The following is a 13,679-nucleotide window of genomic DNA, read 5'->3' on the forward strand; positions in this document are numbered from 1 at the left end:
CTGTTCCTGTTTATTTGTCCGCCTTGAATCACAAATTTGATGTCAGACCTTTGACCTAACGGGCTCCGTCAATAGTGGATTTAATCTTTCATTAAATGTTTCTCAATAGATTCTCTTCCTCTCTCTCTCTCTCTCTCTCTCTCTCTCTCTCTCTTTCGACAAAGAAGTTGTTGTGTATACCAACCAAATGATATTTCTGATGCCCTTGAAAGAAAATTAACGCGTTTTTTGTTAGATAAATGTTCATCTGAACGAAATAATGAAAGTTCTCTTCATTTTCGAAGTTTATTTTTTATAAAAATAAGTTTTAAAGGTTATGAAGCAACTATATATATATATATATATATATATATATATATATATATATATATATATATTGAAAATTGCAGAAATTCTAGCTTTTCTTCAAGCCTTTTTAAAAATTTTTAGAAGAAATAAAATTTGTTTAAAGTTGTTTGAGTTCCGTAGATCTCCAAAGCCGTCAGTGTTTCTGTTTCTTATGACTGGCTATTTTTGGGATTTTTTCACGTTCTTTTTATCAAATGAGTACTGTATATCTTCATATTACATTTCCTATTCAATATTTGCTTATATATTTTGTTTGGTTTTTTTAACTTCGACAATTTGGTGGATCTTGGATCAGCTACTAATGAAGACAATCAACGGCACAAGATTTCAGCAAGATGATTGAGTCAGTAAAAAACAGAACTTGAAAGAAGACAATTTTTGATTGCATATAAGTATACTTTGTTGGTGAATTAATCTTGTGCTAACTTATTCCTTTACTCGAGCAGATAGCGCTTGACTCAGGCATATTTCTTTTGCTAGCATCATTTGAGCCTATGCAACAATTATTTTAGTCCAAAATTGCGTTTTTTGTCCTACATAATTCTTGTTTTCTTTTTGTTTTTTCAGTAGTTAGTTCTTAGTTATGACATAATGAATTACCTCAATCAAAACTTTGCATACGTGATTGATAAATAGGCATTTTCGGAATTCACAAATTTTGAAAAAGTCTGTACACTATTGGTTTAACATCGGTAATGATGTTCCGGCAAAGTCGTTGCAGTTTTGTGCTTTATAGATGTCAGTCTCTCTGCTTGCTGTCGTTACCTGATATAAATGCTGGTGTTTTGACCAAAATTTGAACTGAATTTATGATTTGTGGTAAACCATTTTGTCTCAACAGTGTCGCGAATGAATACGCAACTTCATTTCGTATTTCTGCAAGCGTATTTTCTGTTTTATTTATTTAACCATGGTGCAATATTTTAACAGAGCAACTGTTGCAATTTCAGAACCGCCTACAAATAACAAATAATATATTCCCAACAACGTGGGTTTTGGTACATTTTCCCAATTTTTAGAGGCAGCATATTTCTCAGATATTCTCTTCACATTACAAAAATAACCAATTTAAATAAATTTAATGTTGGAAGCTTCCTAGGTGTTGAATTAGTTTGTGCGCTTTGTGCTTGAAGGCAAAACAAAACCAATATCAGTGAAAAGAAAAATAAGACCACTCTAGCAACAAAAAACACAAACTAGACAGTTTAGCAATTAATGTCAGTAATGGCGTCAGCGATGATAGGAATATTGGACAAAAGGGCGTTTAGTCGAAGAGGAGAAAAATGAGAAATTTAGCCAATAGATATTCTATTTGGTAAAAAAAACCTCATTGGTCGATAAATCATTTGTTCAGTGGACCATGCTTTTTATTTGTTGTGCGGTCGAGGGGCGCTCAATTCGGGGAACCCGCGAGATCAAGATGCAATCTCGGATATACCCTCGTTAATCTAGCTCATAAACCTGGCGTATATTTCTGCGCTTGCGAACTACGGTTCTAAATTGACCAATCACTTCTCCTAAAAGAATTCATATACGTTCTCATACGTAAATTGTCGGCTAAATTCATCATTTTTTGGTTGTCGGCCAACACGGCATCCGAACGTGTTTTCTACATTATCCCGAGTATTTAAAGCATTTATATTTCTCAGAAATGCGTTTCAGCTTACACGAGTAATATGTAAAAACTACATTCAACTACAGTAATATGTAAAAACTACATTCAACTAGTTTTTGTTGAATTCTTGAGAGCTGAATTGTTTTATGAGCTCTGTGCAAGCAAGCAGTTTGGCACAAAAGAGTTTTAAGCTGTTATAGCAAAAAATAAAAAACCGCAACTAGACAGTCTAAAACATTGTACATATAGTGACAAATGGCGGCAGCTAAAGACAGGCAACCTGAGAGGTCAGTTTGCCCTGAGTACAATTCACTTGACGGTTGCAAGCTGGGAAGGCAGTGCCCAAAATTGCACGTTTGCAGGTTTCATTTTATGGGAAACTGCAAACATGGAAACAACTGCAGACTAGAGCACGCAGTCAACCGCCAACTCGATGGCCACGTCAAGAAGCAGGTGAGTGGTTCCGGGTGAAATATTTCAATGATGTCCTCAGTCCACCCATTATCATTAATTTCTCATTTCTTATATATCAATCAAAGCCTTAATCATTGTTCCGACCCCACTTGTGGGGGAAGGAACTATATACTCAAATGGGTTTTTTTTTTTTTGTTCAGTGAATTTTGGCCGATCGATATATTCGTCGTAGAGAAATGTGAGTGGTATCATTAAAAAGCTGGTCCAGCGTAGAATTCAAAAGTAAAAAGATTTTTTTGAATTTCGTTTTTTTCGAGGAGTTATCGAGGATTGAAGTTTTGTGTGAACAATGGGATCTTTAGCATGATTGTTCACTTTTAGTACAATTTTCTTCAAACTAAGATCTTTTTTACGAAAACATTAATTCAAATTTCTATAAAAAGAATAAATTTTGAGTTCGTAAAAGTTGAATGCAAGGCGATAGAAAGACTAGTTCTGGTCTCATAGGGAAGTTCACTATCAAAAAAAAATCGAACTCTAATTGAGAGCCCTTTTTTTAATAAAACTTTTCTCTTTTTTGCTTTTTTAAGTCACCTAGAGACAAGTCACATTTTATATCGACGTTCTATTAATGACAAAACTCCTTTATAGTCGAATGAAGCGCAATGAACAAAAAACGTCGTTTTCAAGGAATTGCTCATGTTTTTTTTTGGCTTCGATTCTGAGTTTTCGTAATTTTGAATGAAATTTTGAATTTCTTTTTGAAGTTTTACTATTTTTTTGGAGTCCTATGGTAGGGATTCATTGACTAACAGTGCAATATGTTCCATAATGAGCATTAAGTGAACATGTCTATTTCATTGAGGGGGCGGCTAATGGCTGTTAAGACTTAAAAAATAATTTTTCGAATTTTTTTTTGAATATTAAAGAATCATAATCTTATTATAGTGAATTGTAAGTCAGTCCAGGGGTGAGAGCACCCTCTTCCTTCCTACTGCAACCAAAATTAAACTGGTTAGCGGTTTTATCTTCTATCTATTGGTTATATGACTTCAATGACAAAAAATTTCAATTTTTTAAAATTTTTTTTGGATTTTTACGTATTATTGGTTACTTTTGAAATCTTATCACATTATCCAAATATTGACAGTTCCCATTAGCTTAAAAACGATGTTCTGTGGATGACCAATAAAAATTTTAAACAAAAATTTATGGTTTAAATGGCTTCGACACGTTCTTCTTGCACTTTTCTACTGATTTTTTGGTTTTCTCCTGTTTTTTTTTTGTTGTTTTAATAGTCATTATACTTACTGTGATCTCATAATGAATACCTATGCATGACAAACATAAATGTACTGCCACCGGGGCATCTTTGAGCGTTTTTATTGACTTCCGTTGAAAGCTATTGAATTTAATGTCTGTTAAAATAAAAATCATTTTTCGAAAATTTTATTTGAACAATAACAATTCCTAAATTTTTCTTGAACTGTTAGTGAGTTTCAGTATTGACTGGACCCACTTGCTTTTTACTGCGACTAAAAATATTCTGTTTAGCTGTTTTATCTTCTAGCTATTGGTTATATGACTTCAATGACAAAGATTTCAATTTTTTTAAATTTTTTTTTTGGATTTTTTGAATTATTGGTCACTTTTGAACTCTTTATCACATTATCCAAAGATTATTGTAATCCAATTGGCTTAGAGAGGACGTTCAGTGGATCACAGAGAAAGGGTTTTTAAATGTGGCCCAAGTAAACTTATTTAATCTTTCAGTATAAATCCTTCAACTGAAATAGCAGAAATAACAACTGAATTAAAAATACATATTCAGATGATAGCTATTGATTTTAATGGTAGCAAAGGTTTGTGTTTTCGCAAATCGTTTGTAATTTTTTGAGTTTCTCTTTAGTTTGTTTCTATGGCATAGTCTGACCACAGACGGGTGCTTTTGGTTTTGTAATGACTTTTTAGTAATTTATCAAGGATTTTTTTATTAAAAACCAATGTTTTTTAAGATTTTTGAATTTTCTTGGTGCAAAAAATGTTGATTAATTTTTAAGTTTCGCCTCACTGTTCGTTCTTTTTGTCGGCTTGTTACCTAGTCTCGTTAAGAAAACTTTTCATCTGCTGTATAGTTAGTAAAAGGTAAACTTGTGTAGTTAAGGTTTTATCTGACTGCATTTTGACGTTGTTACCAGGTGCTTTTAAATTTAGATATTCATTTTTGCCGCCAAAATTTTGTTGGTGCTATTTTTTTTCTAGTCTCTTCAATGTCAGGTCACGTTGGTGCTGTAATGAAGCATGGCATTAGTAATTCAATTAGTAGATAGAATGTGTAACGATTGTTTTAAACTCAAACATCTATTTTTGTTATCTCTTGATTTGGTTGACATTTTAGTCAAAAATGTAGATGAGCTCGGGTCGGAACATCATGTGCGAACGCACATTAACGAGCCGCCTTGTTACTCTTCTATGATCATAATTAATTAGTAATTAATTATGATTAATTAATTAATTAGTAGCTATTTAATTTCTTGTACTGTATATTCTTGCACTGTATCTCTTTAAATTCTTAAAGATATTAGGAAAAATAGTGTTTTTTTAAGACCAGGTAAGTTTCTGTCAGAATCTTACAAGAGGAAGCGTCGTATTTCAAGATTTTCTGCTATAATCTTACAAGATAAGAATTTTTTTAAGATTCCTACAAGATATACATTATATGTCCTAAGACTGTTTTAGCCCAGGTTGAGGTCCAGACTCAAATTGAGCTATGATCAGACTATCCAGACTGAAATGATCTCTGATCGGATTTTCCAGACAGAAATGACATCTGATCAGACCTTCCACACAGAATGATTTCTGATCTGACTTTCCAGAACAAGATGAATTCTGATCAGACGGTACCCAGACTATGGTCCGGACTATAGTGCGCTTATGATCAGACACAAATTCAGACCATTGTCCAGACAATAAACAAGCCTAAGGCCAGACCTTCCAGACCGAAATGACCTCTGATCAGACCTTCCAAATTGAATTGACTTCTGATCAGACCTAAATCAGACCATGGCCCAGACTCTTTTGCGCTCCAACTGTTGTCCAGACCTTGTAATTTTGCTCTGGGAACACAGGGCTGTGTGTTTGAGAGGGTCTGATCATAGCGCAATTTGCATCTGTGCCTTAACCTTGGAGTGTTTCTTTTTTTAAGACCACGTAAGTTCCTGTCAGAATCTTACAAGAGGAAGCAACGTATTTCAAGATTTTTTGATAAAATCTTACAAGATAAGATTTTTTTAACAAGATTCTTACAAGATACGCATTCGTCTTACAAAATTGTTTTCAAAAAACTTTCGGCTTAAAAGAGCTTTGAAAAGAAAATTTTGGCTAGGGTCGATATTGACGGAAGCCTTTTTAGTTTTTTTTCATAAGTGCAAAACTTAAAGATCATATATTTGCATAATTTAAATTTTGTGACAATTACATCCACCCCGCAAAAATTAAAAAAATAAGGCTCTATTGTTTTTGCCGCCAGATTGAGTGTCATAAAATTAAGCCTTGATCATGAGTATGCAATAATACCAAACTTGAGATCGAAATATGTCCTCAAAAAGTTTTGAATATTTCAGCTGTTTTCCTGGACACAGCATCGTTATAAAAAAGTTACGTGCACATTTTGTCCGACAGTATCCATCTAATAAAATTGAGCTACCAGCTCAATTGGTTCCAATAGGGAAAGCTGTTTGCGGCAGAACGTTCAGCTTACACCCTTTAACTTTTAACCAGTAATTTGGATTTATTGGAAACCATATGACAAAAATGGCAATTTGAGTGGAATACATAAGAAAAATTCGATGCTTTGAACATAATTTCCTTGAGCACTTTTCTTTTTCGATAGGGAAAAAGAATGACGAATGAAATTTTTAAGTTCATTGGGTGTCTATTTTTGCCTTTTATTATAATTCAGTTTTAGGAAACCAACTTTCTAATCAAGTCTTGTTTGCCGAAACTTAAACTGTCATTTTGTATTGTTTTCGTTCGAGAGTAAATCAACGACTTCGATTGATTCTTTCATGGTTTTTGTTTTATGAGACCATAGGTTTTCGGACTACCTGAGTTCTAAGGTTGAAAGTGTTCTACAATCAGCATGTTAAGTTTCAGCGGATATTACCATTCAGAATCAGAAAAGTACCACCCCTATTGCTGCTTATTAAGCACGCAAATATTTTTTCGTTCAGCTTGTCATTTCGAAACCCATTGACGTCCAATTGGCATCGTTAGCAACTCAATTTGGCAAACTACAAAACAGCTTCAAAATTAAACTGAAACAGCGTGTAGCTTGGGTTGAAATGGTAAAATTCTGCCTTTTCTACAAGATAACAATAGTAAATTACTTGCACCGATGGCAGACTCGCCCTCGTTTTCCTTTACCCAAATGTTTTGATCGTAAAGATTGAAAACAACTAATTCTGGATTTCTCAGAACAGCACAATCAAAAGATTATGCCCATGCAACTGCAATCGCCTGCTTTTGTCTGGCTAGAATTCGTTTGCAATTATACTGAAAGTAAAAGAGGACAAGTTTGTCCCCACCAAATCAAATTTGACTTTATGATCCGAAAAGAATTTTCGGAAAAATTAGCTGAACGAAAAATCACTCAATTACGCGCAACCAATTCTTTAGTTTTTAAAGAAATAAAGGCAGAAACATTTATAAACCAATAAATGAAAGTAGAATTCAACTGGAACGATTTTAACGAGTCTTGCAATATTTAAAAGAAGCATTTTTTTGGCATGGGCAATCAAAAGCGCACAAATAAAATCGTTGCAATATTGTCACTTATCTATAAGAATGTGTTAGTGTTGCAACTTATTGTCAAAACCCACAAGTAGTGAAATGTCCTCAACAACGATACATTCGAAAATAAAAAGTCTGGACCCATTTACTCAATAGGAACCACTGTAGCTTACCAACAATTTTAACTCTTCTAAATCAAAATATAACCAAAATGGTCAAAAAAATATTCTGGTTTTAATTTCTCCAGTTTCAAGTTTTTTTTTTAAGTTTTAACTAGATAGACTTGAAGGGAAAGCAGGAATTAGAGTTTTCTTTTCGATTCTTTTTCTGGTCGTTCTCAGTTGTGGAGTTTTACCAAATACATTGCTCCTGAAGATAATTGAAAGTTCCTTTACTCTTGAAGGGGTTCTCTTGATGCATTTCCCGCTTATAAAATTCTTCAGTCAATGTCAGGCTTGCAAATCATTGTCTCAAGAATCTGAGCTGCCTCTAGTTTTAAATAATATACACATCAATGTCCCTCACTTAATGCTGCACTCTTTCGATCAGTTGCTTACAAATTGAAATTTTGATGTAGATATTTTTTAAAAAAAAATAAGTTCGGTATGTAAACAAACGGTCTAAAATACTGACAAAAATTAGTTTCTTTTTTAAATATGAAGTGAGCATAAGTCCAAGTCAATTCTGAAACTGATATCATACAACTGAAAAATTTAATTCTATTTGTTCTTGCTAACAAAATTGAAAGCTCCCGCATTTTCGTTTGACTAAAATTTTTCATGCTGAACAATAAGAATAACCGTTCAAATGTTCGTTAAAAAATTTATTGTTTCCTGCTAACCGAATACTCTGTGGCAACTTGCTCGATCTTTGTAGAGACTGAAAATCAACTAAGCTCACCCAAATGATTGTTCAACTGTTTTGTTTGAGACAACAGCTGAAAGTTAAAATAATAGTGAAATTTTTTACATTTCTCCTGCTTAAACATGACAACGCGAAGTTTTATCAGCGACACTTTTTACCTGAAAAGTTGATAAGAGAAAGTTGATATGAAATACCATATGTTAGTTTTGTCTCTATGAGAAGATCTTTTGCTAGATAGTACTTTTTCAAATACGGCTTGCCTTTTTTCGCCCATCAGTTTATCAATATAATAGTTGCAAAACAAACGCGATAGCATTGAAAACATAAAGAAACATAATTTGTTTTGAAAGAAACTTCTTCAGTAATAAAAAATAGGCATAATTTCAAAAACAATTTTGTCAGGGTTTTGTCTAGCTCATTACGTTTTGAAAAACACATATGCTAAAAGCAGTGACAAAGCGATCATTGTAGACAAAAGGTGAATAAATCGAAGCTAAATTCGTTAAATCCTTGATGCGAAGATCAGTGACAGTGGCAATGCGTAAATTGGCGATTTATCCCCCCAAATCAAAGCACTAAATTAGAGTCGGCAATAAGATCAAAGGATTAGAATCATTCACTTGTCCCCATTTTACGCACACTTCGAATGTAAAAACTACCGACTCATATACCAGCATTGGAGCATGTCAGCGCTTCTCGCACTCGCTTACTTTCCTGATCTTAATACATGTGTTCTCATCTGGCTGTATACGCAGATACCTGTAGCATATTTGTTTTCGAGTGATATCTTCACCAGTTTTTACAGAAGTAACTTTATAATTGCGTTGTAAGAATAAAATTCATATTTTAATTAAGTGAAAACTTAGCTTGCGTTGTTTCTGATAAACCGCTCAGTTTTGTGAAAAACATTTTTCATTTTTTATTTAGTTATCTTGAATTGTATGGCAATAATCTCCACAAAATTTACTTGCAATTTGGATCACTTCTCTTGTTGATTCATTGTGTGTGAAAGAATGTTTCACATTTAAGAGATAATTTTGAAGTCCTGTCAATTTTTACACTGTCAATGAAGCACCATTGAGGAGGCTGTAACACTAAATCCTTTTTTGTGGAATATTGAGTTAAAACTTTTTGCAAGATGTAATAGAGCTGCAATATTATTTATTGTTTTGTTGCAAATGGCCCGAATTGGTTTCAACTAAGGGCAACGTTTCCAGACTATTTTTGAGTGTAATGATCTAGTGTTTGTCTGAGCATTATGTTTTTTTGTTTCCGAGATACGACACTCAAAACTTTTGCAAACATTGTTGTCGCAGAGATAGTTCTATAATTTGTGCTATCAAATACATCTTCCTTTTTGAAAATTGCTGATGTGTGGGTTAATTTAGATTCTACTGGAAATTCACTTGCTTTACTGTATTCATTTAGAGCAAATCGGAAGTGCTCACTTATTTTTGGCTTGTATGATTTGCCCTAAGCGCGTGATCATGGCCAATTGCCTATTTTGTCCGTATCTTCTGATTTATATCTTCGATCTCATCATGGTATGTTTCTGTCTGAGTGGTTAAAATAATATAATGGGCAGTTTTTCCTCGCCGGTTTAATTTTTCACAGTTTTGTTAATTTTCACAATTTCGTAAAAAATTCTCGCAGTATTTTTGGGTTAAATTAGTGGAGGCATTGTTGCAATATTGATGATGTTGTCCTTGAAGGTACTGCCTGGTCTTTGCCACCACTATCACGACCGTGGCTGTACAAAAGGAGACTTATGCAACTATCTCCACATCTGTGAGTTTCTTGTCAAGCACTCTAAGTGTACAAAAGGACGTACTTGTACAAAGAATCATAGACTCATTGACAAAGACGAAAAGATCTTACGTGCACACGGATTGACAGGAGACAAGTCAGCGATGCTGGTGCACTACCTGCGTCTGATGTCACAACAGGTAGCCACCTCACCATCCAAACAAGGTCCAGGAGGACATGCCAACCCTGGAGCTATTGCTAAGCAGCGTGCTGAAAGACCCGATGGTTCAGGTGTCCGTCCACATCCGATGCCCAAATCGATTGAGCACCGATCGACAGCAGTTGTTAAAAGAAAGCCAGCAACTAAAGTGATATGTGTGCATTTCTTGGAGGGCAAATGTAGCTTCGGTGGAAATTGTGTTAAAATTCACCCGGAGGGAAAGAGGCCTTTCGTGTGGCGATTCCGGATGACACCTGGAAGTGAAGATGCTTGGGAAGAGTTTGAGCCCAACACAAATGTCCAACTGGAGACAGCTTTTTGTGACCCTAATCAGTCTACGTGTAGCATTAGATTGCAAGAAAGTGACCTTGTAATTGACTTGAGAACTAAGAAAACTATAGGGTTAACAAATCCTATCTGCGTGGAAAGATTGGTCACCCAAGACATTGACGGAGGGTGGAAGTGGTATATGCAGTACCCTGCAGGGCCGGGCAACTGGAAAGATTTGTCTAAGAAGTGTTTGGACGTTGGAGTTGAATTAAGCATCAACTCTGAGTATCTTGAGGCCACGTACATCACGAACAAGAAACTGAACGAATCTTTTGGTCAATATTTCAATATCAGAGAAGACAATTCAGATCATCGTCTTCTATTGGATGTCGACATCCACTATGATTCGCCGGATATGACAGCTGTAACAGACCATGAAAGTACCGTAAATTATTATTACAATGAAAGTGCCGTAAAAGTCTTAAAACCACAGAAGAGATTCAAAGTTGAGCGGAGGCCAACAAACGACCACCTGATCATAGTCTGTAGCAACGCACAAGAGATCTGTGCCCACCACCCAGTGAAGCCCTGTGAATCACCCAAATGCCCAATGCAAGGATACAGAGCAGCAGACACTCTTTGGGTTTATAAGGAGTTGAGCGATACACGATGGAAGCACTTCAAGGTCGATCAGGTTAAACAACTTGAGCGGGAGTTTTCGCTGCCTAGCATGACTGACACCAAATTGGTTACTGGTGACGGTTTACGCCTGGAGTTGACTTTGAATGACAAGTCAGAGTTCGATAGTGTGACAGTAGTGCCAGGCAACTACGAAGTAAGGAGAATAGCCTACAATCACCCAGAAAGTACTGCTCTGACATCTTACACTTGGTTCTGGGAGGCAGACATTTGCCGGGAGAGATACGCTCAATTGCTGTCCAAGGCCGATGAAGGAAACAATGTTGAAGCCCACTGCAAACTCCTGAGCCACATTTTCAATGGATACACCTGGTGGGTTGAATTTGGTGGAAAGAAGAGGGGTGCCGGAGCCGGGAGTTCCTCATCCACCGGGACCTCAGAGAGCGGAGATAGGGTTGAACAAATCTTTCAACAGCTCCGTGATCAAAAAGGGGGCCATCGGAGTTCAGCATCTAATGCTCTTGGGGACAAAGCGAGGCTGGGGCTTGATTTCGATGAGATGGTTCAAACAATGTCTGACTGTGGGGGTATTAGTGTTCGGCGGCGATTAAGAAGGAGGCTTGATTGTGGTATGCAGAGGCGGAGTGAGGCTGAAAAAGAGCTCCTGGGTTGACCAAATTGGCTATAAAACCTATACCCCAAATAACCCCGATGAGTCGGCTCTGATTAGAGACCGTAAGACTAAAATTGCAAAAGATTTTATAGTTTGTGGTCTGACGAGACTTCTTGTAAGAAAAACAATTATTGTACCAGATTTCATATAGTGTCAGACCTGATAAGATTTTTTGCCCTAACGTAAAAGTATCTCTATTTGCTTTAGCTTTGAAATGATCGTATACTGTAGTCGGGTCTCCGGCTTATTAACTTTTTCTCAGTTAAGTTAACGAAAAAAGATAGTAGTAATAGTTAAGCAGACCTGGAGGGTGGGTAAAAGGATGTACCTATGTATTAACATTAGGAATAGCCTCTTTCCTCAAATTTCCAAAGATGTACCTCCTCACAGCATGACTCACCGGTTTTTTGGTAGCCACTTTCGGCCATTTATTCTTGTGAATATTTTGTTTACAAAAGATTAATTTTCACTGTAGCGTGAGTTTCTGTTTTAATCAGTAAGGGATTGAGTCCTTATAGAGATTTAAATGAACTTCATTTAAATGAGAAATTCATATAGATAAACAGTGTAAGTAACTTTTTGAATGGCTCATTTTTGTGTCTGAGTTGTTAAACGACATACTGTTCTGACAGATACTCCATATTGTGTGCGGATGAGAATTTGGTCCAAAAAGTAAAGGATTTGGTGTACGTTAATCCCCGAGCATTAAACCGTGCACTCTTGTGTATTTGTGAAGGGCTTAAATACCCGTATTACAAAATCACATTTCATTCTGGATCTCTTGTTACAAAAATAATACAAAATTGTTTGAAAACGAGTTCATCCACTGTGATTGTCAAGAACGAACCAATCTCCGACTGGGAAGGATCTCCTCCGACCCCCAAACTTAGCAGGCCAAAAATGGCCAAGAGAACTGTTGGCCATCCCTGAGTTCGGGTTCAAAAGGCGAAGCGAACTCGCCCAGCAGTAAAATAGGCTGCGTTAAGGCCATTTGCAAAGTTCTAAACAAAAATCTGGCTGACCTGGATCTGATTTAGATCAGCTTAAAAAAAATAAAAAAAAAATGACAAAAAAACCAGAAAAATAACAAAAGAACCAGACGGTGCACAAAAGGCCGAAAACAAAAAAAATCCCGAAAATCGTTCGACTTACCCCTAGTGGTTTGATTTTCTACACAGAATAATTAAAAATATCTGACAGAAATCAATCTGGTAAATGTACTCGAAAATGAAATTTGGGTACATTCACAAATGAGTATTTCTGTTTGAAGTATCAAAAACCTCAGAGTCTTCCGGCGTACTCTCAGCAGTTTGATGTTGTCTACAGAAAAAAAATTTATAGAATTCAATATGCTAATCGTAGTCGAAAAAGAAATATGAGTATTTTAGAGCTGACAACATTTGCGTTTTATTTATAGAACTTTAGAATTTTTTTTCTTAATCGATGTTAGCTGTTGAAATACAGTTTATTCCTGATGGATGACATTATTATAAGGATGATGTGGGGGAGGGGGTGCAATAGGTGTCAAAAATGGAAAAATGGGTTTCTTAATGGAAAGAAAATAGTTGCATTAGGGCTTCTGGTCATTGATGGCTAAAAGTTTTCTGTGAGACTGAAGGCCAATTAGAGTATATGTGACTTGGGCTATGTTTCAACTCCCGTCTTACCTATCGCATATACTCATGCAACTATCAGACTCTATATAGAAAACCCCGCCGACTAATGCTCGCCAATGTACACCAGATTTTCAGCCGAGAATCCATTAAACATCACAAGAGGACCCCACCCGCGATCAAACCCGGACCCGCGGATGGGAGTCCCAGACACTATCACTGAACCATTGGCACTTGAGATGACTTAGATTTCAATCATATTTAAACTGAATAATAACGTAAACCACATCCTATTTTATTAATGCACGATCAGTTTTTGCAAAAGAGAACCCCACAAGGACTTGAACCCCGGATCTCCGAATGAAAAACTTAAAAAGCATTAGGTGTAAATTACAACTTATTTGAGACTCACTTTTATAAATGAATATGAACTGTTTCCCGCTACTGAATTAAATTTTGTTTGTAAAAAGATGAGGATTTAATTTT

General features: G+C 35.7%; 2 protein-coding genes across 2 annotated transcripts in view; one reads left to right on the forward strand and one right to left on the reverse strand.

The window, feature by feature from the left end:
- LOC142350815 (acetyl-CoA acetyltransferase B, mitochondrial-like) overlaps positions 1–13,679 on the reverse strand; it is a 406,383-nt gene that overhangs the window by 166,058 nt on the left and 226,646 nt on the right. The gene's annotated exons all lie outside the window — the stretch shown is intronic.
- The window catches only part of LOC142351226 (uncharacterized), a 55,740-nt gene continuing 44,097 nt past the window's right edge, over positions 2,037–13,679 (forward strand). Inside the window, exons 1-2 of the mRNA XM_075403361.1 lie at positions 2,037–2,416; positions 9,745–11,575. Coding sequence (XP_075259476.1) covers positions 2,219–2,416; positions 9,745–11,575 — 2,029 coding nt within the window. The 5' untranslated portion in view covers positions 2,037–2,218. The remainder of the gene's footprint in view (positions 2,417–9,744; positions 11,576–13,679) is intronic.

Source organism: Convolutriloba macropyga, chromosome 12 (genome assembly GCF_964194025.1).
Source record: "Convolutriloba macropyga chromosome 12, txConMacr16.3, whole genome shotgun sequence".
Lineage (NCBI taxonomy): Eukaryota > Metazoa > Xenacoelomorpha > Acoela > Convolutidae > Convolutriloba > Convolutriloba macropyga.